Below are 26,497 nucleotides of genomic sequence, written 5' to 3' on the forward strand. Positions count from 1 at the left end.
TTTTTAAAAAAAGGACACTGAGATGGTTAAGTTGGTAATTACATAGAATTACATAGAAATTGCAACATAGAAACAGATTATTTCTGTGTTGGTAGTTATACTCCATATGAGCAAAGTGCTAATCCCATGTGCCTGCCCTGTTCCCATATATATCCCTTTATTCCCTTTTCCTTCAAACACCCATCTAACCTGTTCTTAAAAGTTGACATGGTCTCCGTGTCAATCACAAACTCCAGCAGTGCATTCTGCAGCTTCACAGAAAGAAAGGTTTCTCCTGTTCTCTTTCCTAAATCCCCAGCATATTATCTTGTATCTACGTCTCTTCATTCTACACCGTTCAACCACTGGAGGTGGTCTGCTTCTATCTACTCTGTTCCATTCCTTCATCACCTTTAAGTAACTCCTACTAAGCAGCATTTTAGTGAATCTGCGCTGTGCCCTCTCTATTGTCTTAACTTCCTTCCTATAAGGTGGAGCCCAACATTGTACACTGTACTCCAACTGTGGTCTTACTAAAGTTTTATGTAACTGAAAATGCTGGAAATACTCAGCAGGTCAGGCAGCATCTCTCTCCACAGATGCTGCCTGATCTGCGTATTTCCAGTATTTTCTGTTTGCTATTTCGATTTCCAGCATCCACAATATTTTGCCATTGTAAAGCTTTATGTATATTCACCATTACCTCACATGTATATGTACTTAAAGAACTACTACCATTCAGTGCGAAACTTTCCAGTCTTTTTCCTTTCACCAAAGTTTGGAAATCTGGCATGGGTTTATCAGACACACCATATCTTAGTGCAGTTTCTAGGTTTTTGTCTAGCAGTTGCTGGCGGTATTTTGACTTCATCAGAGTGATTACTGAGAATGTTGACGTGCTCAGCGAGACGCGCCTGACCCGTCCCTACTCTCCATCCAGAACGTGTTTGGATGCTGCTTCCCTTTTGCCATGACGGGTCCTCATTATTGGTTGGGCTGGCTTCTACTGGCCTGGAGCGGTTATTCTGATTGGTTGAGCTGGCCAGGATGACAGCTTCGCTCTCCACACAGTGTTGCTGGTGTTTCCATGGTGCTGAAGTCCAGCGTTTTCACCCGTGTTACACACCATCATAACAGACAACCGATAAGCGATAGCCAAGGAAGTAAAGCACACACAACGATCAAAAACACATTCTGCTTTTCATCTTACCATTTTGCTAACAGATGCACAAAGGTTAAAGTTCACATGCTTACACCATGCGAACATGAGAAAGAAAGACTTGCATTTATATAGTGCCTTTCACGACCTCCGGACGTCCCAAAGTGCTTTACAGCCAATGAAGTACTTTTGAATTGCATCCGCTGTTATAATGTAGGAGTATTGAGATCACATGGCTAACGATGGTGTCTATTTCTCAATTTATATTTACTATTCAAAAATGCAATTAGCTACATTTGGATTTCCATTTAGCCACATGTGGCTAATGGATAATGTATTGGACAACACTGGAGTGAAGTGTATTGGGAGGTCCAGTACCATGTGTCAATAGTTGTTAGAAAGAAGGCTTATGTCTGCTGTTGTCTCATGATTAATATTATTAAAAAGAAACTTGCATTTGTATAGCACCGTATCATATTTTCAAAACGTTTCAAAGAGGTTTACACAATTGATTACTTTTTGGAGCACAGTGACTGACTGGTGTTGCCAATTGATGTGTTGTTATCTCAAGATGATGTTGGTGGGAGAGGAGGGAAGACGGATGGAAATGAGTGAATCTCCACAGTAGAGAGAGAAGAGTTATCGGTTCTCCCATCTCCCAGGAGCTGCTCGTGGAGCAGTGGATGTTGGTCACTCGCATATCCTCTGTCTTGGGGCTTTACATGGGAAAATATAAAACCGAGGGAAAAAACCTCATCAAACAGTTTCTCTAAGGATGTTTTCCCTTCTTATTAAGTTGCATCATCCTGCAGGTCATTAATTTTGGCGTTAGGCAGAGGCAACGTGTTTTTGAATCTTTAGCGTTATAAGTCACTGATCCTAGAAAGTTATTGAAGCTCTACATATTAAATATGAACTAAATTAATGTAAAGGACTACATTTGTAACTGACAATTTCTGACATTTTTCCTTTTGTTGGAGATTTGTTCAACTAAACTGTCTCTCTTGCTTTTCTTTGCTAGTATGCACTACCACTGCAGCTGGTAAATAAACAAACCATGACTCAATGGATGGAGATATTTAGGACAATCATTGACCGAGATGTTCCTCCTGTAAGTGTTCTTTAAAAAGTTTACTTTGTTGCATTGTACGTGTTGACCTATAATTGGACAGATTGGTACAATATGTGTATTTGTCTGTCTCCACCATTCTTTGTGTGTATATATAAGAGATCAGTGTGATTGTAGTCATACAGGAACTTCCTATACAAGTGAGGTTAGCTAGGATTGCTTTGAACTTCAGACTCTTAAGTGATGCATCGCAGTTCTTGTCATTGTGGACCATCAAAAAAGATACTTGTTCATTCCAGATTACTATTAACTTTGTTGACCTGAATCAGGATAGCCAACCTTTAGTTTTAAAAGAGCCAAAAAAGAAAATTATATACTGACAAAGAAACTCATGCTTAAAATAGTAAACTCACTGATATTCTCACTCACTGTAACTACAAGTCTAGCGTGCCACAAATTTTCTAAATTTAGCTCAGCAATGTGACTTTTATATTTTATATTCAAAGATTTATTTGCAATCTGGATTGTGCTCTCTTGTTTTACCCCTTTTCCCTGACTGATTTCTCTTTTTTCTCTAATACAATAGCAAAATACTGCAGATGCTGGAAATCTGAAATAACAACAGAAAGTGCTGGAAACACTCAGCAGGTCAGCCAGCATCAAGGAGAGAGAAACAGAGTGAACATTTCGGGACGAACCCTTTGTCGGAACACGTTGACTCTGTTTCTTCCCTCCTCGATGCTGCCTGACCTGAGTGTTTCTAGCACTTTCTGTCGTTATTTCTCTGTTTTCTCTCTCTTGCTCCTTTTCTCCCCATCTGTCTTGTGTTCCTCCTTTCTATCTTTCTCATGCGTTCTCTCTCATGTTCTTTCTCTTCATTGTCTCTGTCTTTTGTATTCCTTCTATCCCTCTCTCTCTTATGTTCCTCTTTTCCTTCTTTCGCTGTCTGCCTCTCTTTCCCCCCTCCCCCGCTCCTTTTTTTCTGTCTTGCTCTCATGTTTCTTCTCTCCCTGTCTCATTTTCTTCTTGTCTCTCTCATGTTCTTTGCCTCTTTTTACACACATTCCTTCTCTCCCTCCTCTCTATCTCTCGTGTGGTCCTTCTCTCCTCGCTATCTTGTATTCCCCTCCCCCTGTATCTTTCCTGTGTTCCTCCTCAGCCTGTCCATTTCTCTCGTGTTCCTTTTACTCTCTCGCTATCATTCCTGCTACAACAACTCGTAGATATATAAGAACATAAGAAATAGGAGCAGGAGTAGGCTATTCGGCCCTTCGAGCCTGCTCTGCCATTCAATGAGATCATGGCTGATCCTCTGCCTCAACGCCATTCACTGGCCCTATCGCCATATCCTTTGATGCCTTTACTAGTCAGAAATCGATCGACTTCTGTTTTGAATATACCCAATGACTCAGCCTCCACAGCCCCCTGGGGTAGAGAATTTCAAAGATTCACCACCCTCTGTGTGAAGAAATTTCTTCTCATCTCAGTCCTGAATGGCCTACCCTTTATCCTGAGGCTGTGGCCCCTGGTTCTAGACTCCCCAGCTAAGGGAAACATTCTCCTAGCACCCACCCTATCAAGCCCTGTAATAATTTTGTATGCTTCAATGAGATCCCCTCTCATTCTTCTGAATTCAAGAGAATACAGGCCTAGTTTACTCAAACTCTTCTTGTACGACAGTCCCGCCATCCCAGGAATCAATCTCATGAACCTTTGTTGCACTCCCTCTATGGCAAGTATATCCTTCCTTATTGTACATTGTACACAGTACTCCAGGTGTGGTCTCACCAAGGCCCTATATAATTGGAGTAAGACGTCTTTACTTCTGTACTCAAATCCTCTTGTAATGAAGGCCAGCATCCCATTTGCCTTCCTAATGGCTTGCTGCACCTGCACATTCACTTTCAGTGACTCATGCACAAGGACACCCAGATCCCTTTGAGCATCTGCATTCCCCAATCTTTCACTATTTAGGAAATACTCTGCCTTTCTGTTTTTTCTACCAAAGTGGATAACTTCACATTTATCCACATTATATTCCATCTGCCATGTTCTCGTCCACTCTCTGAGCCTGTCGAGATCCCCTTGAAGCCTCTTCACATCCTCTTCACAACTGACACTGCCACCTTGTTTTGTATCATCAGCAAATTTGGAAATGTTACATTTAGTCCCCTCATCCAAATCATTGATATAGATTGTGAATAGCTGGGGCCCAAGTACCGATCCTTGCGGTATCCCACTAGTCACAGCCTGCCATCCTGAAAAAGATTTGTTTATCCCTACTCTTTGTTTTCTGTCTGTTAACCAATCCTCAACCCATGCTAGTATATTACCCCCAATTCCATGTGCCCTAATTTTGTTCACCAACCTCTTGTGTGGGACCTTATCGAAGGCCTTCTGAAAATCCGAATACACCACATCTATCGGTTCCCCTTTGTCTACGCCACTAGTTACATCCTCAAAGAACTCCAATAGGTTTGTTAAACAGGATTTCCCTTTCATAAATCCATGTTGACTCTGCCCAATCTTACTACCTGTATAGTTTCTAAGTGCCCAGTTATTGCATCCTTTATAATAGATTCCAGCATTTTCCCAACTACTGATGTGAGGCTAACAGGTCTGTAGTTCCCTGTTTTCTCTCTCCCTCCTTTCTTAAATAGCAGGGTTACATTTGCTCTCCTCCAATCTGCAGGAACCGTTCCAGAATCTATAGAATTTTGGAAGATACAGCACCTTTAACTCACAAAATGCCCTGACATTTTACAGAGCATTAATATGAAGAATAGGCACTGAGCCATGGGGAAGCATGCTGGGAGAGTTGACTGTGGACTAGTTTCAAGTTCAAGTCTCTTCTCATCCCTAGCATCTTTTCTGTTGAATCTATGCTGCATACTGTCTGTAGCTTTAATGTCCTTTCTATAATGGGTGCCCAAAACTGCACAATTGTTCAAACTGTGACTATTGGCTTGCACAAATTTATCATTACCTTTTATTCTGTGCCCCTCTGTATAATACCCCAAAAAACTCTTTCTTCCTTTCTCATTCCCCTTCTCTTTATTTCCTCTACTCCAAATTATGCATGCTATTATGGAAAGAATAACAAAACCAAGGAAAATAATAATAGAAGTGTTCAAAATTTTGAGCGCTTGAAAGAATAAATAGTTGAAGATTATTTCCGCTGGTCGCGGAATCTGTAACCAAAGGCATAGACTTGTGATTAGCACTGGATGCATAAAGGGAAGTTGGAAGAAATTGTTTCACATAAATGGTGATTAAAAACTGTTTCACACAAAGGGTTATTGGAATATATAGAATATATTAGTGGACATCAAGGCCAAGCCAGTCATGGCAATTAAGAGATAATTTAGGAGGAAATTAGATAAACACTTGAGGATTGAGAAAACTATTAAATGGTATGGAGAAAGAGCAGGGAAATGGAATTCAAGTAGATGGCTCTGAGGTGGAGTTGGCATCGGCACAGTGGGCTTAAGTGACTTCACAACTGATTCCTGAGTGTCTCAATACTTTATGATGGTGTTGTGACTTTAAAAGTGCATCTTAATGAGCATCACAATTTCTGTTTTTAATTTTGAATTGGGAAAATGTTGACTCTTAGCTAAATTCTGTTTTGTAGTTAAACAATTCCAGTGTTCCAAATTACTGCACCAGTAACAGCATGGATGGTTCAGTGAAACTGCATCTAGCCGAAGCAATGTGTCGATTGCTTTATATTTATGTAAAAATAAAAAGGTTCAATCCAATTCAGTTACAGGAACTGAATGAGAGAAGTTTTGAATCAGATTGACAGTACACCATGACTGAAGCTTACTCTTAAATCTATTTCATGAAACTGCCTTTCGGTAACACTTAATCAGTTGGTTCCTGATGCAGTGAATTTCTGTGGCAAACAGAATTTCAGTGTAAAAGAGTTCCATTTGTGTTGTACAACCTCATATTAGCAAGTGTGTGAAATTTTCATGCAGCTGCCCGATATATCTTCCTCACTCCCCTAAACTGGGATTTGCGTAAAGTATAATGGTGAGCATGAGAAATGTTCACACTCTGTCTGCTTTAACATCTAACATTACAGTTATAGACTCTCTTTCCAAATCTGGGTTGTGCTTGCAGAACGTGTTTTCAGCTCTTCAACACTAACGCTCCAGGAACTTAGGAGCAAGCGTAGGCCATTCAGCCCCTCCAGCCTGTTCTGCCATTCAGTTAGTCATTGAGAGGAGATTTGATACAGGTGTTCAAAATCATGAGGGATCTGGACAGAGTAGATGGAGAGAAACTGTTCCCATTGGCAGAACCGTTTGAGAACCAGAGGACACCGATTTAAGGTGGTTGGCAAAACGACCAAAGGCAGCGTAAGAATTTTTTTTTAATGAAGCGAGTGGTTAAGATCTGGAATGAGCTGCCTGAAAGGGTGGTGAAGGCAGACTCTATCGTATCGTATTACTCTATCTTTCAAAAGGGAGTATCTGAAGGGAAAAAATTTGCAGTGCTACGAGGAAAGGGTAGGGGCGTGGGACTAGCCGAGAGTTGGCACGGCTTCGACGGGCCGAATGGCCGCCTTTCGTGCTGTAATGATTCTATGGCTGATCTGCACTCCACTCCATTTACCCGCCTTGGTTCCACCTGCTGGGATGAAGTATTGGTGGTGACAGGTCTGTCACTGTGTTGCGACTAGTGAAAGCAAATTAAGGTGATGAATTATGAGCATTGCACAACATTAAAGGATGTAGATTTAATTTTTTTCCTGCAGCACAGTGGTACCGCTACATAAATAACCCTTGTGACAATCCTGCATTGCATTATAATCCTAAAAATGTAGTGATGGTGCAACACTTAATTGTGTCTGTCAAAAAAAATTAGAACAAAATTGAGAAGCGCCATAACTTTTGAAGCATACATATGAACATACGAATTAGGAGCAGGAGTAGGCCACTCGGCCTCTTGAGCCTGCTCCGCCATTCAATAAGATCATGGCTGATCTGATTACTCCACATTCCCGCCTACCCCTGATAACCTTTCACCCCCTTGCTTATCAAGAATCTATCTACCTCTGCCTTAAAAATATTCAAAGACTCCGTTTCCACCGCCTTCTGAGGAAGAGAATTCCAAAGGCAGCACGGTGGCATAGTGGTTAGCACTGTTGCCTCACAGCGCCAGGGACCCGGGTTCGAATCCGGCCTCGGGTGACTGTGTGGAGTTTGCACATTCTCCCCGTGTTTCCTCCGGGTGCTCCGGTTTCCTCCCACAGTCCAAAGATATGCGGGTTAGGTTGATTGGCTATGATAAATTGACCCTTAGTGTTAGGGGGATTAAATACGTGGGGTTACGGGGATAGGGTGGGATATGTGTCGGTGCAGGCTCGATGGGCCGAAATGGCCTCTATCTGCACTGTGGGGTTTCTGTGACTCACGACCCTCTGAGAGAAAATTTCTCCTCATCTTTGTCTTAAATGGGCGACCCCTTATTTTTAAACAGTGACCCCTAGTTCTAGATTCTCCCACAAGAGGAAACATCCTCTCCACATCCACCCTGTCGAGACCCCTCAGGATCTTGTATGTTTCAATCAAGTCACCTCTTACTCTTCTAAACTCCAGCGGATACCTGTCCAACCTTTCCTCATAAGACAACCCGCCCATTCCAGGTATTAGTCCAGTAAACCTTCTCTGAACTGCTTCCAACTCATTTACATCCTTCCTTAAATAAGGAGACCAATACTGTACACAGTACTCCAGATGTGGTCTCACCAATGCCCTGTATAACTGAAGCATAACATCCCTACTTTTGTATTCAATTCCCCTCACAATAAACAATTACCTTCTATTAGCTTTCCTAATTACTTGCTGTACCTGCATACTAACCTTTTGCGATTCATGCACTAGGACACCAGATCCTTCTGCATCTTGGAGCTCTGCAATCTCTCACCATTTAGATAATATGCTTTTTTAAAAATTCTTCCTGCCAAAATGGACAATTTCACATTTTCCCACATTATACTCCATTTGCCGCCGCCGCCGCCTTCTTAGGCCGTCTCTCGGAATCGAGGATGACTTGCTTTCACACTAAAAATGCGTTCTCGGGTGACTGATGAGTCCAATGCGGGACCTACAGTCTCTGTCACAGGTGGGGCAGACGGTAGTTGAAGGGGTGGGTGGGTGGGGTGCGCTATTTCTGCTGTTTGCGCTTGGCTTCTGCTTGCTCCAGGCGAAGAGACTCGAGGTGTTCAGCGCCTTCCCGGATGCTTCTCCTCCACTTTGTGTAGTCTTGGGCCAAGGATTTCCAGGTGTCGGTGGGGATGTTGCACTTTTTCAAGGAGGCTTTGAGGGTGTCCTTGAAGCGTTTCCTCTGCCCACCTGGGGCTCTCTTGCCATGTCGGAGCTCCAAGTAGAGCGCTTGTTTTGGGAGTCTCGTATCGGGCATGCGGATGATGTGACCTGTCCATCGGAGCTGATCAAGCGTGGTCAAAGCTTCGATGCTGGGGATGTTGGCCTGAGCGAGAACGCTGACGTTGGTGCGTCTATCCTGCCAATGGATTTGCAGGATCTTGCGGAGGCAGCGTTGGCGGTACTTCTCCAGTGCTTTGAGGTGCCTGCTGTACATGGTCCATTTGCCAGATTTTTGCCCACTCACTTAAGCTATCTATATCCCTTTGTAGCCTCCTTATGTCCTCTTCACAATTTACTTTCTTATCTATCTTTGTGTCATCAGCAAATTTAGCAACCATGCCTTCGGTCCCTTCATCCAAGTCATTTATATAAATTGTAAAAAGTTGAGGCCCCAGCACTGATCCCTGTGGCACACCACTCGTTACATCTTGCCAACCAGAAAATGACCCATTTATGCCTACTCTGTTTCCTGTTAGCTAGCCAATCTTCTACCCCTGACACCATGAGCTTTAATTTTCCGCAATAGCCTTTGATGTGGCATCTTGTCAAATGCTTTCTGGAAATCTAAGTACAGTACATCCACCTTTATCCACAGCACATGTTCCTACTTCAAAGAACTCCAATAAATTGGTTAAACGTGATTTCCCTTTCACAAAACCATGTTGACTTTCTGATTACCTTAAACTTTTCTAAGTGCCCTGCTATAATGTCTTTAATAATAGCTTCTAACATCTTCCCTATGATGGATGTTAAGCTAACTGGCCTGTAGTTTCCTGCTTTCTGTCTCCCTCTCTTTTTGAATAAAGGAGTTACGTTTGTTATTTTCCAATCTAATGGAACCTTCCCCGAATCTAGGGAATTTTGGAAAATGAAAACCAATGCATCAACTATCTCATTAGTCATTTTTAAGACCCTGGGATGAAGTCCATCAGGACCCAGGGACGTGTCGGCCCGCAGCTCCAACAATTTGCTCAGTACCACTTCTCTGGTGATTGTAATTTTCTTGAGTTCCTCTCTCCCTTCCATTTCCTGATTACAGCTATTTCTGGGATGTTACTTGTATCTTCTGTAGTGAAGACCGATGCAAAATTCCTGTTCAATTCAACAGCCAGCTTCTTATTTTCCATTATTAATTCCCCAGACTCGCTTTCTATAGGACCAACACTCACTTTGTTAACTCTTTTCTTTTTTAAATATCTATAGAAACTCTTACTATATGTTTTTATATTTCTAGCTAGCTTTCTCTCTCACTCTAATTTTTCTCTCCTCATTAATCTTTTAGTCATTCTTTGCTGTTTTTATATTCTGTCCAATCTTCTGACCTGCCACCCATCTTTGTGCAATTATATGCTTTTTCTTTAAGTTTAATAGCAGATAGGAGCAGGAGTAGGCCATTCGGCCCCTCGAGCCTGCTCCGCCATTCAATGCGATCATGGCTGATCATCCAAATTCAGTACCCGGTCCCTGCTTTCTCCCCATAACCCTTGATCCCTTTAGTCTTAAGAAATATATCCAACTCCTTCTTGAATATATTTAATGAACTGGCCTCCACCGCCTTCTGTGGTAGAGAGTTCCACAGGTTCACCACTCTGAGTGAAGAAATTCCTCCTCATTTCTGTCCTAAATGGCCTACCCTTTATCCTTAGACTGGGTCCCCTGGTTCTGGACTCCCCCGACCATCGGGAACATCCTGCCTGCATCTAGTCTGTCCAGACCTATCAGAATTTTATAAGTTTCAATGAGATCACCTCTCATTCTTCTAAACTCCAGCAAGTACAAGTCCAATCGACCCAATCTCTCCTCATACGTCATTCCTGCCATCCCAGGTATCAGCCTGGTGAACCTTCGCTGAACTCCTTCCATGGCAAGAACATCCTTCCTCAGATAAGGCGACCAAAACTGCACACAATACTCAAGATGTGGTCTCACCAAGGCCCTGTACAACTGCAGCAAGACATCCTTGTTCCTGTACTCAAACCCTCTCGCTACGAAGGCCAACATACCATTTGCCTTCTTAACCGCCTGCTGCACCTGCATGCTTACCTTCAGCGACTGGTGCACAAGGATACCCAGGTCTCGTTGCACTTCCCCTTCTCCCAATCTATTGCCATTTAGATAATCTGCCTTCCTGTTTTTGCCACCAAAGTGGATAACCTCACATTTATCCATGTTATATTGCATCTGCCATGTTTCTGCCCAATCACCCAACATGTCCAAATCATCCTGGAGTTTCTCGACATCCTCCTCACAGCACACACGCCCACCCAGCTTTGTGTCGTCTGCAAATTTGGAGATATTACATCTAGTTCCCTTGTCCAGATCATTTATTTATATATATATATATATATATTGTGAATAGCTGGGGTCCAAGGACCGATCCCTGCGGTACCCCACTAGTCACTGCCTGCCATTCAGAAAAAGACCCGTTTATTCCAACTCTTTGCTTTCTGTCTGCCAACCAGTTCTCTATCCAAGTCAATACCTTGCCCCCAATCCCATGTGCCTTAACTTTACACGCTAATCTCTTATGCGGGACCTTATCGAAGGCCTTCTGAAAGTCCAGATACACCACATCCACTAGTTCTCCCTTATCTATTTTACCTCAAAAAATTCCAGTAGATTAGTCAAGCACGAATAACCTTTTATGAATCCATGTTGACTGTCCGATCCTGTCACTGTTTTCCAAGTGCTCTGCTATTACATCTTTTATAATGGGCTCTAGCATTTTCCCCACTACCGATGTCAGGCTTACCGGTCTGTAATTCCCCGTTTTCTCTCTACCACCTTTTTTGAATAGTGGGGTAACATTAGCTACCCTCCAATCCATGGGTACTGTTCCAGATTCCATCGAATGTTGGAAGATGATCAGCAATGCATCTACTATTTCTAGGGCCACTTCGTTAAGTACCCTAGGATGTAGATTATCAGGCCCTGGGGATTTATCGTCCTTCAGTCACATCAATTTCCCTAACACCATTTCCCTGCAAATACTGATTTCTTTCAGTTCCACCCTTTCATCAGACCCTATGTTCCCCGGCATCTCTGGGAAGTTATTTGTGTCCTCCTTTGTGAAGACAGAACCAAAATATGTATTTAGTTGGTCTGCCATTTCTTTGTTCCCCATTATAAATTCCCCTGATTCTGACTGCAAGGGACCTACGCTTGACTTCACCAATCTTTTTCTCTTCACATATCTATAAAAGCTTTTACAGTCAGTCTTTATGTTCCGTGCAAGCTTACTCTCATTCTATTTTCCCCTTCTTAATTAATCCCTTTGTCCTCCTTTGTTGAATCCTAAATTGCTCCCAATCCTCAGGATTATTGCTTTTTCTGGCCAATTTATATGTCCTCTCCTTGGATCTTATGCTATCCCTAATTTCCCTTGTTAGCCACGGTTGAGTCACCTTTTTTGTTTTATTTTTATGCCAAATTGGGATGAACAAACTCTGTAGTTCATCCATGCAGTCTTTGAATGTTTGCCATTGCCTATCCACCGTCAACCCTTTGAGTGACATTCCCCAATCAATCCTACCCAACTCGCGCCTCAGACCATCGTAGTTTCCTTTATTTAAATTTAGGACCCTAGTCTCTGAGTCAACTACTTCATTCTCCATCTTAATGAAGAATTCGATCATATTATGATCGCTCCGACCCAAAGAGCCTCATACAACAAGATTGCTAATTAATCCTTTCTCGTTACATAATACCCAGTCTAAGATGGCCTGATCTCTGGTTGGTTCCTCAACATATTGGTCCAGGAAACCATCCCGTAAACACTCCAGGAATTCCTCCTCCACAGTATTGTTACTAATTTGGTTAGCCCAATCTATATGTAGATTAAAGTCACCCATGATGACTGCTGTGCCCTTATTGCATGCTTCTCTAATTTCCCTTTTAATGCCATCCCCAACCTCCGCCTTACTTTTTGGAGGTCTATATACCACTCCCACTAACATTTTCTGCCCCTTGGTATTTCTCAATTCTACCCATACAGATTCCACATCATCCGAGCCAATATCCTTCCTTACAATTGTTAATCCCTTCTTTAACCAGTAATGCTACCCCACCTCCCTTTCCTTTTTGCCTATCTTTCCTGAATATCGAATACCCCTGGATGTTGAGTTCCCAGCCTTGGCCATCCTTGAGCCACGTTTGCGTAATCCCAACCAAATCATATTCGTTTACCTCTATTTGCGCAGCCAATTCATCCACCTTCTTACGAATGCTCCTCGCATTAAGACGCAAAGCCTTCAGGCTTGTTTTTTTAACGCTCTTAGACCTATTCGAATTATTATTTACTGTGGCCACGTTTGATTTAAACCGTTGATTTCTCTGACTGCCACTTTTGTTTTTCTCCTTCCTATCTTTTGCTTTTATCCTTGTTTCCCTTTCCTCTGTCTCCCTGCTCAGGTCCCCAACCCCCTGCCATTTTAGTTTAAACCCTCCCCCAGAGCACTAGTAAACACGCCCCCTAGGACATCGGTTCCAGCCCTGCCCAGGTGCAAACCGTCCGGTTTGAACTGGTCCCACCTCCCCCAGAACCGGTTCCAATGTCCCAGGAACTTGAATCCCTCCCCGTTGCACCATTCCTCTAGCCACGTATTCATCTGAAATATCCTTCTATTTCTACTCTGACTAGCACGTGGCACTGGTAGCAATCCTGAGATTACTACCTTTTTGAGGTCCTATTTTTAAATTTACCTCCTAACTCCCTATATTCAGCTTTTAGGACCTCACCCCGGTTTTTACCTATATCGTTGGTACCTATATGCACCACGACAACTGGCTGTTCACCCTCCCCTTCCAAGATGTTCTGCAGCCGCTCTGAGATATCCTTGACCCTTGCACCAGGGAGGCAACACACCATCCTGGAGTCTCGTTTGCGGCAGCAGAAACTCCTATCTATTCCCCTTGCAATAGAATCCCCTATTACTTTAGCTCTACCCCTCTTTCCTCCCGTCCTGTGCAGCAGAGCCACCCCTGGTGCCAGGAAGTTGGCTGCTGCTGCTTTCCTCTGATAAGCCATTCCCCATTAGTACTCAAAGTGGTGTATCTGTTTGAGAGGGGGATGTCCACAGGGGACCCCTGCACTACCTGCCTGCGCCTAGTACTCTGCCTGTTGGTCACCCATTCCCTTTCTGCCTGTTCAACCTCTACCTGTGGTGTGTCCAACTCCGTAAACGTGCTATTCACGACGTCCCGAGCATCGCGAACGCTCCAGTATGCATCCAATTGCAGCTCCAGCGCCGCAATGCGGTCTGTCAGTAGCTGCAGCTGGATGCAGTTCCTGCACACGTAGTTGTCAGGGACACAGGAAGTGTCCCTGAGTTCCCACATATCGCAGGAGGAGCATACTACGTGTCCAGGCTGTCCTGACATGACTTGCCCTTTGATTTAATTTAATTTCAATTAATTAATCAATCCCACTAATTACACTACAGTTTAATGGTTTACCAACAGTCCCCGTTACACCAGAGAGACCTTAGTAACTACAACGCACAGAGTTAAAGTTTAAAAAGAGAGACATACTCACCAACCAATCACTTACCTGCTTTCTGGTGACATCACACTTCAATTACTTTTTACTTCTCTCCCTCCCTCTGAGCTCAGAGACTGCAGATTAGCACGCCTCACCTGGACTCTGGCGCCCTTTTTAAACCGCCGCTCAGCCTCGTCCCTCGCAAGTCCGCACCGCCGCCTCCGCTGCTGCTGTCTCTATTGTGCTAACACCATCATAGTTTGATACTATCTTTAACTTTTTTAGTTAACCACGGATGGTGACTCCTCCCTTGGAATTTTTCTTTTTCATTGGAGTGTATATATTCTGTGTATTCTGAAATATCCCCTTAAATGTCTGCCACTGCAACTCTATTGACCTATCCCTTAACCTAATTTGCCAGTTCACTTTGGCTAGCTCTGCTTTCATGCCCCTCATAATTGCCCTTATTTAAATTTAAAATACTAGTCTTGGACCCACTCTTCTCTTCCTCAAACAATGTAAAATGCAATCATATTATTATCGCTACTACTTAGGGGCGCCTTCACTATGAGATCATTAATTAATCCTATCTCGTTGCACAATACCAGGTCTAGTATAGCCTGCTCTCTGGTTGGCTCCAGAACGTGCTGTTCTAAGAAACTATCCCGAAAACATTCTGTGAATCCTCATCTGGGTTACCTTTGCCGTCTATATGTAGATTAAAATCCCCCATGATTATTGCTGTACCTTTCTGACAAGCTCCCATTATTTCTTCCTTTATACTCCATCCTACCGTGTGGTTATTGTTAGGGGGCCTGTACACCACTCCCACAAGTGACTTCTTGCCTTTATCATTTCTCATCTCTACCTAAACTGCTTCTACATCCTGGTTTCCTGAACTTCGGTTATCCCTCTCTATTGTGCTAACACCATCATTAATTAACAGAGCCACCCCTCCACCTTTTCCTAGCTTCCTGTCCTTCCTAGATGTCATGTACCCTTCAATATTCAGGTCCCAATCTGTGTCATCCTGCAGCCATGTTTCTGTAATGGCTGTCAGATCGCACTTATTTATTTCTATTTGCGCTATCAGTTCATCTGTTTTGTTTCGAATGCTATGTGCATTCAGATGCAGAGCCTTTAGTTTTGTAATTTTATTATTTTTGTAACCTCTAGCCTTATCTGTTGATTTACTCTTAGATTTGTACTCTATCCCTTCCTGTCACAGTCTGTTTATCATTCCCCATATTACCTTTCTCTCTTGCCTTGTCTCTACTCTTTGATTTACCACATCTTCCCAAATTTGATCCCTTGCCCCCACTATTTAGTTTGGAGCAGAATATTAATTTACCCGAGTATGAAAATTGAGTGCTGTGAAGCTGTACAGTGCTTCTGTTGTGTTTTGGTTTGATGACGTGCTGTTAATGGTGCAATATGCTGTGTGCTATGCAGTAGAAGAGGTTGAATACGTAACATTTTCAATCTGTTCCATAAACTTGTAGGAAACCTTGCAGGTGGATGAAGATGACCGGCCTGAACTGGTATGGTGGAAGTGTAAGAAGTGGGCTTTGCACTTGGTTACAAGACTCTTTGAAAGGTACCGAATATATAGCAAAATAGTTATGGATGAGCAAGGTTGTTCGGCCTATCAAAGTCACAACAACGATTGTTAAATGATTGCAGGATTTTTGTCTCCATGACCCTACCCAATAGTCTGTTCCAGGAATTAATTATTTTTTGTGTTAAGGACTTCCAGATATCAGCCCTAAATTTGCCTTTTGTTATTTCGAACCCGTGTCCCCTTGTCCTGCTATCATGGTTTAATTTGAGGAGCTGAAACCAGAACATCTGTAATTTTGTTTCACACAAATGTATGACAAAGGAAAGGAAAGGACCAGCTGATTCACCTAGCCCATCCCATCCCAGCGTGGTGTAACTTGAGCACGCCTAAGAGTTCTTGGGCAAAGAACTCTGTGAAATTCCTCTCCAACCCCTCCCCCAAGGCAATCCAGTTGTACAGGGCCTTGGTGAGACCACACCTTGAGTATTGTGTGCAGTTTTGGTCGCCTTACCTGAGGAAGGACGTTCTTGCCATGGAAGGAGTGCAGCGAAGATTCACCAGGCTGATACCTGGGATGGCAGGAATGACGTATGAGGAGAGATTGTGTCGATTGGGCTTATACTCACTGGAGTTTAGAAGATTGAGAGGGGATCTCATCGAAACCTATAAAATTCTGTCAGGCCTGGACAGACTAGATGCAGGAAGGATGTTTCTGATGGCCGGGGAGTCCAGAACCAGGGGTCATAGTCTAAGGATAAGGGGTAAGCCATTTAGGACTGAAATGAGGAGGAATTTCTTCACCCAGAGAGTGGTGAACCTGTGGAATTCTCTGCCACAGAGGGCGGTGGAGGCCAGTTCATTAAGTATATTCAAGAAAGAGTTGGATATATTTCTTAATTAAGGCTAAAGGGATCAAGGGATATGGGGAGAAGGCAGGGACAGGGTACTGAATTTGGATGATCAGCCATGATCTCATTGAATGGCGGAGCAGGCTCGAAGGGCCGAATGGCCTACTCCTGCTCCTATCTTCTATGTTTCTATGTAACTCTAAGAGGTCACGGTGACTGATGGCACGAGCCTCCATTGACCCACTTGGTATCTATATGTGCAGATGTTTGCAACTTGCACATGGTGCTTTATGGAGAACTGGCAGAAGAAAGCAAGGCAGCTAGCAAAGGCGTTACAAGGACACACTGAAGATTCACTAGAAGCAATGTAACATGGTCGTTGATTCTTGGGGGAAACCCTGGCCACTGACAGATGGCAATGGCATGCTGAAGTGAGAGAAGGAGTGAACTACAACGCTGTGCCAGTGCGGAGGCAAGATGTGAGAGACGGAAGAATAGGCAACGTCAGAGGGAGCAACAAGAGAACTCCTCAGAAACGTGGTTATGTGAGGCTTGTGGTAGACCATATCTAGTGTGCATCAGCCTTTATACTCAACAATGCACCCATCTACCATGAAATTATGTTCCCTTCATTGTTGACACTATCATTCATGATTACGAGGGACACACTACTACATGCAGAAACCCATCCAGCTCCCTTTTTGAATGCTTGCAACAACTCGTTGCATGCGCCAGCAACTTCAGAGGTTAAAACCTATGTCATATTGTGGAATGTCACCCAGATCTGTCCTGCAGAATCCCTCAATGGATGGATATGGTCCTGCAAAAATCCCTCAATGGCCGAATATGGTCCTTGATGGCCCTCTGAATCCAAACATACCTGAAAAAGACTTTGCTATTGCTACCACACCTATCGCTATTCCCTAGTGTCCTTCGTTTTGTAGTAGTGGACTGTGCTTATATATATTTCACTGAGCAGTGGCTTTCTCTTTAGATTTTTTTTCCCCTCCTGGCGACACTGATTCCTTGTTGGGGTATACCACCACAGGGGGCCGGTCAACCTCTGAGGTATATCACCCAAGTGATGTTATTCATGTGTGAGCATTGCTGGCAAGTTTAATGATCATGGGAGGTATCACACACATGGGGTCTCCAGAGAGTGATCAGAAATGGGAATTGCCAATTTTCACCTAAATAATCCAGAGTGCATGCACCTTCACCCCTGCTGAGATCAGTTGACTTGGGCACAAGTTGAGGCTCAAACCTGGGATCTTCCTGGTTTGCAAGCCTTAGCTGCGTACTGTCTAATCCCGCTGAGCCATAGAAACATAGAAGATCGGAGCAGGAGTAGGCCATTCAGCCCCTCGAGCCTGCTCCGCCATTCAATGAGATCATGGCTGATCATCCAAATTCAGTACCGTGTTCCTGCCTTCTCTCCATATCCCTTGATCCCTTTAGCCTTAAGAAATATATCCAACTCCGTCTTGAATATATTTAATGAATTGGCCTCTACTGCCTTCTTTGGTAGAGAATTCCACAGGTTCACCACTCTCTGGGTGAAGAAATTCCTCCTCATCTCTGTCCTAAATGGCTTACCCCTTATCCTTAGACTGTGACCCCTGGTTCTGGACTCCCGACCATCGGGAACATCCTTCCAGCATCTAGCCTGTCTAGTCCTGTTAGAATTTTATAAGTTTCGATGAGATCCCCTCTCATTCTTCTAAACTCCAGCGAGTACAAGCCCAATCGACCCAATCTCTCCTCATACGTCATTCCTGCCATCCCAGGTATCAGCCTGGTGAATCTTCGCTGCACTCCTTCCATGGCAAGAACATCCTTCCTCAGATAAGGCGACCAAAACTGCACACAATATTCAAGATGTGGTCTCACCAAGGCCCTGTACAACTGCAGCAAGACATCCTTGTTCCTGTACTCAAACCCTCTCGCTACGAAAGCCAACATACCATTTGCCTTCTTAACCGCCTGCTGCACCTGCATGCTTACTTTCAGCGACTGGTGCACAAGGACGCCCAGGTCTCGTTGCACTTCCCCTTCTCCCAATCTATTGCCATTCAGATAATAATCTGCCTTCCTGTTTTTGACAGCAAAGTGGATAACCTCGCATTTATCCACGTTATATTGCATCTGCCATGCTTCTGCCCAATCACCCAACCTGTCCAAATCATACTGGAGTTTCTCGACATCCTCCTCACAGCACACACGCCCACCCAGCTTTGTGTCATCTGCAAACTTGGAGATAGTACATCTAGTTCCCTCATCCAGATCATTAATATATATTGTGAATAGCTGGGGTCCAAGGACCGATCCCTGCGGTACCCCACTAGTCACCGCCTGCCACTCGGAAAAAGAGCTGTTTATTCCAACTCTTTGCTTTCTGTTTGCCAACCAGTTCTCTATCCAAGTCAATACCTTCATCAGGGTACTTGTCTCACCAACTTCATAGACAGTTTTACCTGGAATTACCCACACCGATAACCACAGCTGCTAACCTGTGTCAATAGTAGAGGGAGAAATAATGAGATGCTGCATTGCTGAAAACTTTCCCAAAATGGAAGCAATTGTTAACTGGGTGGAGAAAAAGGGTGTTGAGCATACAAAATAACTTGCATTTCTACAATGCCTTTAACTTTAGAAAACTGTCCTGAGGCCTTCACAGAAGAAAGAAAGGAACAGACACTCAAGGCAAATCACTGGGGAGTAGATACCGTTTATATCTGGGCTGAGGAAGGAATACTGATTTTAATGCTTAATATTTTTATTATCAACACCAATGTTGAAATTGCGTTTTTCCATAAATAATAAAACAGATTCACAGCTACCTACTTGCTAACGTAGAAAATGGCTGTCGTCGTTAATGTCTAACATTCCAGAGACTATGGCCGGAATTTTGTCCAGGGAGGTGGGTTGGGGGCGGGTGGCCCCCGAGGCGGGCGGGAAACCCGGGAGGCTGGTGTCAGAGTGCCAGTGAGCTTTGGCAGAGAGTGGTGATAAAAGGGGCAATTCTCAATCTCAAAAATGCTTCTATGGGAAGCTGCTGAGCAGAGGCCAAGTGATTCCTACTGGAGATAGTAAGAGAGAGACAGCGCAAGAGGGCCAATTATCCTTGGGTTCCTCCCCTGCATCTTCTAGTATTTCACTATAGAGCAACATGAGTAAAGACCTGAGAGCAAGTGGATCAGGAAAGGTGCTTGGTGGAGGAATATTTCATGGAGGGAAAAGGAACATTAAGAAATTCATAACCCAGTGAAACACGCTGCCTCCCCCGCCCCCCCCCCCCCCCCCAAAAAAAAAATACTCTTTAGGAACAGGTAACCGAGAGCAGAAATGGTTGATCAATATTGGTTCTGATCTAAAATCAATAAAGGGATTATGTGAATCACTTAATAAAACAGAGAGATTGTCTCGAGGCCTGGCATGCATTCTGTTAGTCATATGATAAGAGGTTTAGGTTCTGTTGAATGACCATGCAGCAGTACCTCAGAATAAATTCCACAGCAGCTTATTGTAAAACCTGCTTTGGAATCTAAAGCCCTGATTGACTTTCCTCATTTTATCTCCTGTATGAATGTAACCCACTAATTGAATAAATTTACAGAGTAAACCGATTTTTGTTCCAGGATTTTTGCATTTAGAGTCCTACCTATTTAAATTCAATTGTATTTTTGTTATAACTTGACCATTGGATTCTTTACATTTTTTAATATCACTTTCTCTGCAGGTATGGAAGTCCTGGAAATGTAACAAAAGAGTACAATGAGTTTTCAGAATTCTTTTTTAAAACATATGCTGTGGGTATTCAGCAGGTAAGAGCACGTTGATTTGTCTTGAAGTGGACTTTAGGAATGTTCATTATCAACTGTGTAAAATTGATGCTGTGTCCACATCTGAGTAATCGAGCCATTTTCTGCTTTAAACAAAAAAATATTTGCCTTTATATAGCACCTTATCATTTCCCAAAGTGCTTCACACACTGAATTACATTTGGAGTGCAAACACAGCAGCCATTCTGCACCAGCAACCTCCCACAAACAACAGCAAGATAAATGACTAGTTAATCTGTTTGTAGTGGTGTTAGTTGTGAGGGGAATTGTTGGCCAGGATGCAGAGAACTCTCTGCACTTTAAATAATGACGTGGGATCTTGTTTTATTCCCACAGGAACAAACAGATAGGGTCTCAGTTTAATGTGTTATTTGAAGGAACACACTTCCAACAGTGCAGCACTCCCTTGGTACTGCTTCTCTTCTTGGGCAGTCCCTTGGAACCGAGGATGACTTGCTTCCACATTAAAAATGTTCTCAGGTGACTGATGAGTCCAGTGCGGGACCTACGGTCTCTGTCACAGGTGGGGCAGACGGTGATTGAAGGGGCGGGTGGGTGGGGTGCTTGGGTTGACGTGCGCTTCTTGCGCAGCCTGCGCTTGGCATCCGGCGAAGAGACTTGAAGTGTTTGGCGCCTTCCTGGATGCTTCTCCTCCACTTTGTGCAGTCTTGGGCCAGGGATTCCCAGGTGTTGGTGGGGATGTTACACTTTTTCAAAGAGGCTTGTTTTGGGAGTCTTGTATCGGGCATGCGGACAATGTGACCCGTCCATCGGAGCTGATCGAGCATGGTCAAAGCTTCGATGCTGGGGATGTTGGCCTGAGCAAGAACACTGACGTTGGTGCGTCTATCCTGCCAATGGATTTGCAAGACCTTGCGGAGGCAGCGTTGGTGGTACCTCTCAATTTGAGGTGCCTACTGTACATGGTCCATATCTCTGAGGCATACAGCAGGGTGGGTATCACTGCTGCTCTGTAGACCTGTTCTGTAGACCATGAGCTTAGTGCCGGGTTTGAGGTCCTGGTCTTCAAGCACTCTCTTCCTCAGGCGACCGAAGGCTGCACTGGCACACTGAAGGCGGTGTTGGACTTGGTCATCGACGTCTGCCCTTGTTGACAATAGGCTCCTGAGGTATGGAAAGTGGTCCACGTTGTCCAAGGCCTTATCGTGGATTTTGATAATCGGGGGCAGTACTGTGTGGCGGGGGCAGGTTGGTAGAGAACCTTTGTCTTACGGATGTTTAGTGTAAGGCCCATGCTCTCGTACGCCTCGGTGAAGGTGTTGACGATGGTTTGGAGTTTGACCTCCGAGTGAGTGCAGACGCAGCACTCCCTCGGTACTGCACTGCAGTGTCAGCTTACATTATGTGTTCAACTCCTAGTGTGGGACTTGAAGTCGCAACAGACACAAGTGCTAGCAATTGAGCCAAGTATTTCACTGGGTACTACCTTTACCCACAAGGCCATTAGGGAGCTTGTGTCTTGTTTAAACATTCCTCCTAGCTGAGTAATTAATTGCTGTGTGCAATGAGGATGAGCTAGAAAGAAAGACAGACAAGAGAAGATTAAGCTTCACCGTCCAGAAAGAGAGTAGTTTAGAGAAGACTTCATTGAAACATATAAAATCTTAAACGGTGTACAGTTGAAATAAACTATGCTAAGAGAGTAGGATCAGAGAACAAAAATGGAAATCAGTGCAAGATATATTTGGATTACATATCAGGAAAAACTTATGTACTTATAGTAAAGATTTAGAAAAATCTACTAATCGGGCAATATGAGTGCACTTCACTTGCGGTTGAAGTATGAAGCGAGTAAAACATTCGAAGGAATGTTCTCGAATGCAATCAAAACTTAACAGCTGCAATCGAATGCAGTCAGTCATCCACGTAAAAAAATGATCTTCCAATGCAATCAAAAAGAAATGGATTTGGGCTGCAGTGATTGCTTTCTAACTTTGGTTTGTGTTTGTGGGGGCAGGGAAGCTGGTTCACATGTTCATTTAATTTGCACTGGATCCTCTTGCCAGGGGCGCTGAGCTACAGCCTGTGGAGTACAGGCAAAAGATAGATGAAAAGGCATGCTATCGATGACTGTTGGATGAATGTTCGTCTTTAGATAGTGCACTAGTTTCAGTTTATATTCCTTATCCCACTTTCCTGCCTTCCGAAGCCACCGCTGTACATCTTTCTAGCTGGGAAGCTGAGTTGAACATGTGTAAATTTCCATATTTAAGATTTATAATTGGTTGTTGGAAGTGTGAGCCGAGTGGAGCTTGTTGGATCCCATTTTATTTCCTTCCCATCCCCTGAAAACATGTTTGAATGTTTTACTTGTATATGTCATTGCATTGAGCAGCTCCTCCAAGAATTGACTCCCTTCTTCTCTACTCCTCATGCCCCATCCCCAAAAAGTGAGGTCAAGTGTCTTTGAGCAAGACTCAGACCAGAAGGCCAACTTGTGTGTTTAAACTACAAGTTTGCCTCAATGTTGGCCTATTTCTGCATTATTTATTTGCTTTAAAAGCTATTGATACCAGGGTTCATACATCTTAAATGTTGTTTAATCATGGATGAGTTTTGCCATTTCTTGACTGGGCAAGTAACTGGACTCCTATCTGTGTTGGGAAGGGAAAGAAAATCAACAGGAGTGATCAATGCTTCTCCTTTAATCACCAAATGTGGAATAATAAGAGCCCCAAAAAGCCTACCTCCAACCTTTATATCACTCTCATGTTAGGCATAAAATTCTTAGAGGGCTTGACAAGGTAGATGCTCAGAAGTTGTTTCCTCTAGCTGGAGAGTCTAGATCTAGGGTTCATAGTCTAAGGATAAGGGGTCGGCCATTTTGGAGTGGGATGAGGAGAAATTTCTTCACTCGGAGGGTTGTCAATCTTTGGAATTCTCTACCCCAGAGGGCTGTGGATATGCAGTCGTTGAGTGTATTGAAGACTCAGATCGATAGATCTTTGGGCACTAAGGGAATCAAGGGATACGGGGATAGGGCAGGAAAGTGGAGTTGATGGAGAAGATCAACCATATTCTTATTGCATGGCGGAGCAGGCTCGAGGGGCCATGTGGCTTACTCCTGCTCCTATTTCTTATGTTCTTATAACACGGCAAGATGTCAACATTGAGTGTGGCAAGCAGTGTTCCCTCTAATTATTTTTTGTACTGAGTGGGCCACAAACTCCTTTGAGCGTGACCTTTTCGTCCGTGAGCAAATTTTAAAACAACAACTACTACTTTTACAACAATGACAGCAACCACTTAAAAGTATATATACAGTAATGCCATATTGCCACCCCACCATCTCAAATCATGAGACAATCAGACAAGGTTCTATACAAGTTCAGCATAATTTCGCTGCTTCTGGCGGCCATTGTACATGTGCTGTGCCTCCACCTGTGTTGTTCCAAAGTGCGGCGGCCGCTGCTCAGTCCCCGGGAACAGACTACACGCGCCTGGACCCTCATCCCTTTCTCTGTCCCCCTCGCTCTCTCTCCCTCCGACTCCCTCTCCTTCTCTCCCTCCGACTCCCCCTCTCTCCTTCTCTCCCTCCGACTCCCCCTCGCTCCTCTCCCGCCGACTCCCCCTCTCTCCTTCTCTCCCTCCGACTCCCCCTCTCTCCTTCTCTCCCTCCGTCTCCCTCTCTCCTTCTCTCCCTGTCTGTTTCCCTCCGCCTCCGTCCCCCTCTCTCCCTCCGTCTCCATCTCTCTCTCTCTGTCTCCCCCTCCTCCCGCCCCCTCCCTCTCCCTCTCCGCCTCGCTCTCTCTCCCTCCGCGCACACACACCACCGGCCACCAACAGATCCCCTGACCTCTGCACAGAGCTGACGAAAGCGTGCTACAACTGGATACTGCGCACGCGCGGCTCCGGCATACCACAAGCGGGCCTGAAGGCTGAAAGGCAAAGAATCCGAGTGTGGGGATTCTCCTGCTGTCCCACTGAAACGTCAAAGTTCAAGGGAGGAAGCCAAACCCCACCCAGCGTTACACAGCAACCCATCAACCATCAGAAAACACACTTCAAGAGCTGCAATTGCAATCAGCTCTGAGGTCGCAAGACTTGCAAGCAAGTCTGTCTGGATTCCCTGGGGCCATGGTGTATTTGGTCCCTCCCCTGCTCCCGCTACTGTCCAGTTCTCTGCGAGACATTTAATTTGAAGTGCGCGCGAGCTCTGGAACGTATGCACAGCCGTGCACCTTTTAGCGGGAAGAGTAATGGCAAGTGGTCCTTGCCCTCAAAATATTCATTGCCGACTGTTCTCTTGACCAGTGAATGCTTGACGGTCAATCTGCTGCCAAGACCCTACCATAGAGTTGCCAAGTCTGGTTGAACATATTGCTGGGGGTGTCATCACATAACATCACGCATCCAACCGCCCTGCCCGCACAATTTTTTATTGCCCCTATGATTTTTCTCCTGGCTTTCTTGCAACAGTGTCCTGGAGATTAGTCCTTAATTCCTGGAGCCTCTAGGGCAATCCTGGTGAGTTAGCAACCCTACCCTACCCGCACATCTTTCAATCTGGCTGCTGGGAGGACGCAGGTGGAAGAATTAAACCTCTGAATTTTCCACTGGGTCCCAGTGGGAAAGCGGTAAATATCTTTGATGGCACAACTGGGTTGGTAATGAACATGGTTTCCTGTTCCTTTTTATAAGGCTTTCATTATAGCGTGCTTGGTTTCCCAGGGCTCTGCTGTGATGAGAAAGGAACAAATTTTGTTAGGCTTGAGGTGCTTTCATATTGTGTAGCCAACGGCACAGCTGCTGTTCTCGCAGCGTCCATGACACTGGGAAATGTAAAAAGTACTGACTTGCCTTGTTCCAGCAACGGTGGAGACGCACTTTTCTGTTGGTCTTTTGAACAGCTGCTGAATTCACCAGCTCTGCTTCGGTTTGGTGCCTGATGGCGCCGGGTGAGAATATAAACAGGGGAGAGTAGTGCTAGGAGGTGCCGTTCTCTGAAATCAGAGCTGCACAATAAAAGCTTCTTTATTTTCTAACTTTGTATCTGAACTCATGACTTGGTCTTTCCACATGAGAAATGTATGGGTACTTCATTGGTATTTTCCTGTGATGCACTGCAGCATTATATACTGTGCTGATTATAGGAAGAGCTGCCATGCAATGCAGTAAGAGTAATGTAGTGTCTGTGCTCCCAGTCTTTCTTCACATTGTGATGTTTTATCCCTTCCTATTCATCAACTAAATGGAAGAAGTTGTCTTAAGGGGTTACTGTAGAGGGATTGATTATTTTGCATTTAATACGTAAACAATACTGAATGATCTTTAAGAAAATAGAAAATTCAATATAAACATTTTGATAACGCACTACATTGTACTGTGCATAAATCTACATAATGTGCCTGAGGTCATGAATAGAAGTTGCATCTTTTTCTGTTAAAGATCTTCAGTCCATCAGCATTTGTTGCTCCTCTTGAGCACCAACTATCCTCACTGAGCCTCTGCACTGAGCAAGTCCTCATTGTTGATAACCTACACCTGAACATACCCTTACCTCCCTGTCCTCATTAGCACTTCCCCCCCCCCCACCCAAACACATGACCACTCTGACTTAGTCACCACATAACCCATTGCTGCCTCCAAGTCTCTGTCACTGAAGATGCCATTTTGTACCACTGCCTCATTTATTTTTCTATTGCAGATCCTCCTGCTCGTCACTAACTCCTCCACCCTCCTACATCTGAAAAATATACATGTACCAACTGTAGGTGTCTAGATAGACAACTGTCAATCAAGTCATATCAAAGACACAGTGATGCATGAAATAACATACAAAGTTGCCTTTTACACTTAGCCCAGGCCTTGTATTTCTGATTTACTTCTTTAATAAGGCATAACTTGTTTAGTCCTATGACGAGGTCTTTGCTTCCTGGCTGATCTACAAATCAAAGACTCTACGTCTTACAGATTCCCCAGACTTTGCACCCTGCTGCCTCTGCCTCTCTGACCACTGTCTAGCTAGAGTGATCATTGGCGCCATTTATATGTAAGGCAACGTGACTTTATGAATTTTCTGAGCCCCTAGCTAGTGCAGAAATTACACAACACCTTCCATCCTCTCTTGAGTAGGCAAGACGCACAAGGCTATGGTGTTGAAGACGAGGTGTGGAGTTGGGTCTGTCTTTTTGCTGTATC

At 44.1% G+C, this 26,497-nt stretch overlaps 1 protein-coding gene across 4 annotated transcripts in view; it reads left to right on the plus strand.

The window, feature by feature from the left end:
• ipo8 (importin 8) overlaps positions 1-26,497 on the plus strand; it is a 124,130-nt gene that overhangs the window by 39,704 nt on the left and 57,929 nt on the right. For all 4 annotated transcript variants that reach the window (XM_086008643.1, XM_086008645.1, XM_086008644.1 and 1 more), the window contains 3 exons: positions 2,160-2,249; positions 15,587-15,681; positions 20,233-20,317. In XM_086008643.1, the coding sequence (XP_085864769.1) occupies positions 2,160-2,249; positions 15,587-15,681; positions 20,233-20,317 (270 nt within the window). The remainder of the gene's footprint in view (positions 1-2,159; positions 2,250-15,586; positions 15,682-20,232; positions 20,318-26,497) is intronic.

Source organism: Somniosus microcephalus, chromosome 16 (genome assembly GCF_052327205.1).
Source record: "Somniosus microcephalus isolate GS21.2 chromosome 16, FLI_Smic_1.0, whole genome shotgun sequence".
NCBI classification, from domain to species: domain Eukaryota; kingdom Metazoa; phylum Chordata; class Chondrichthyes; order Squaliformes; family Somniosidae; genus Somniosus; species Somniosus microcephalus.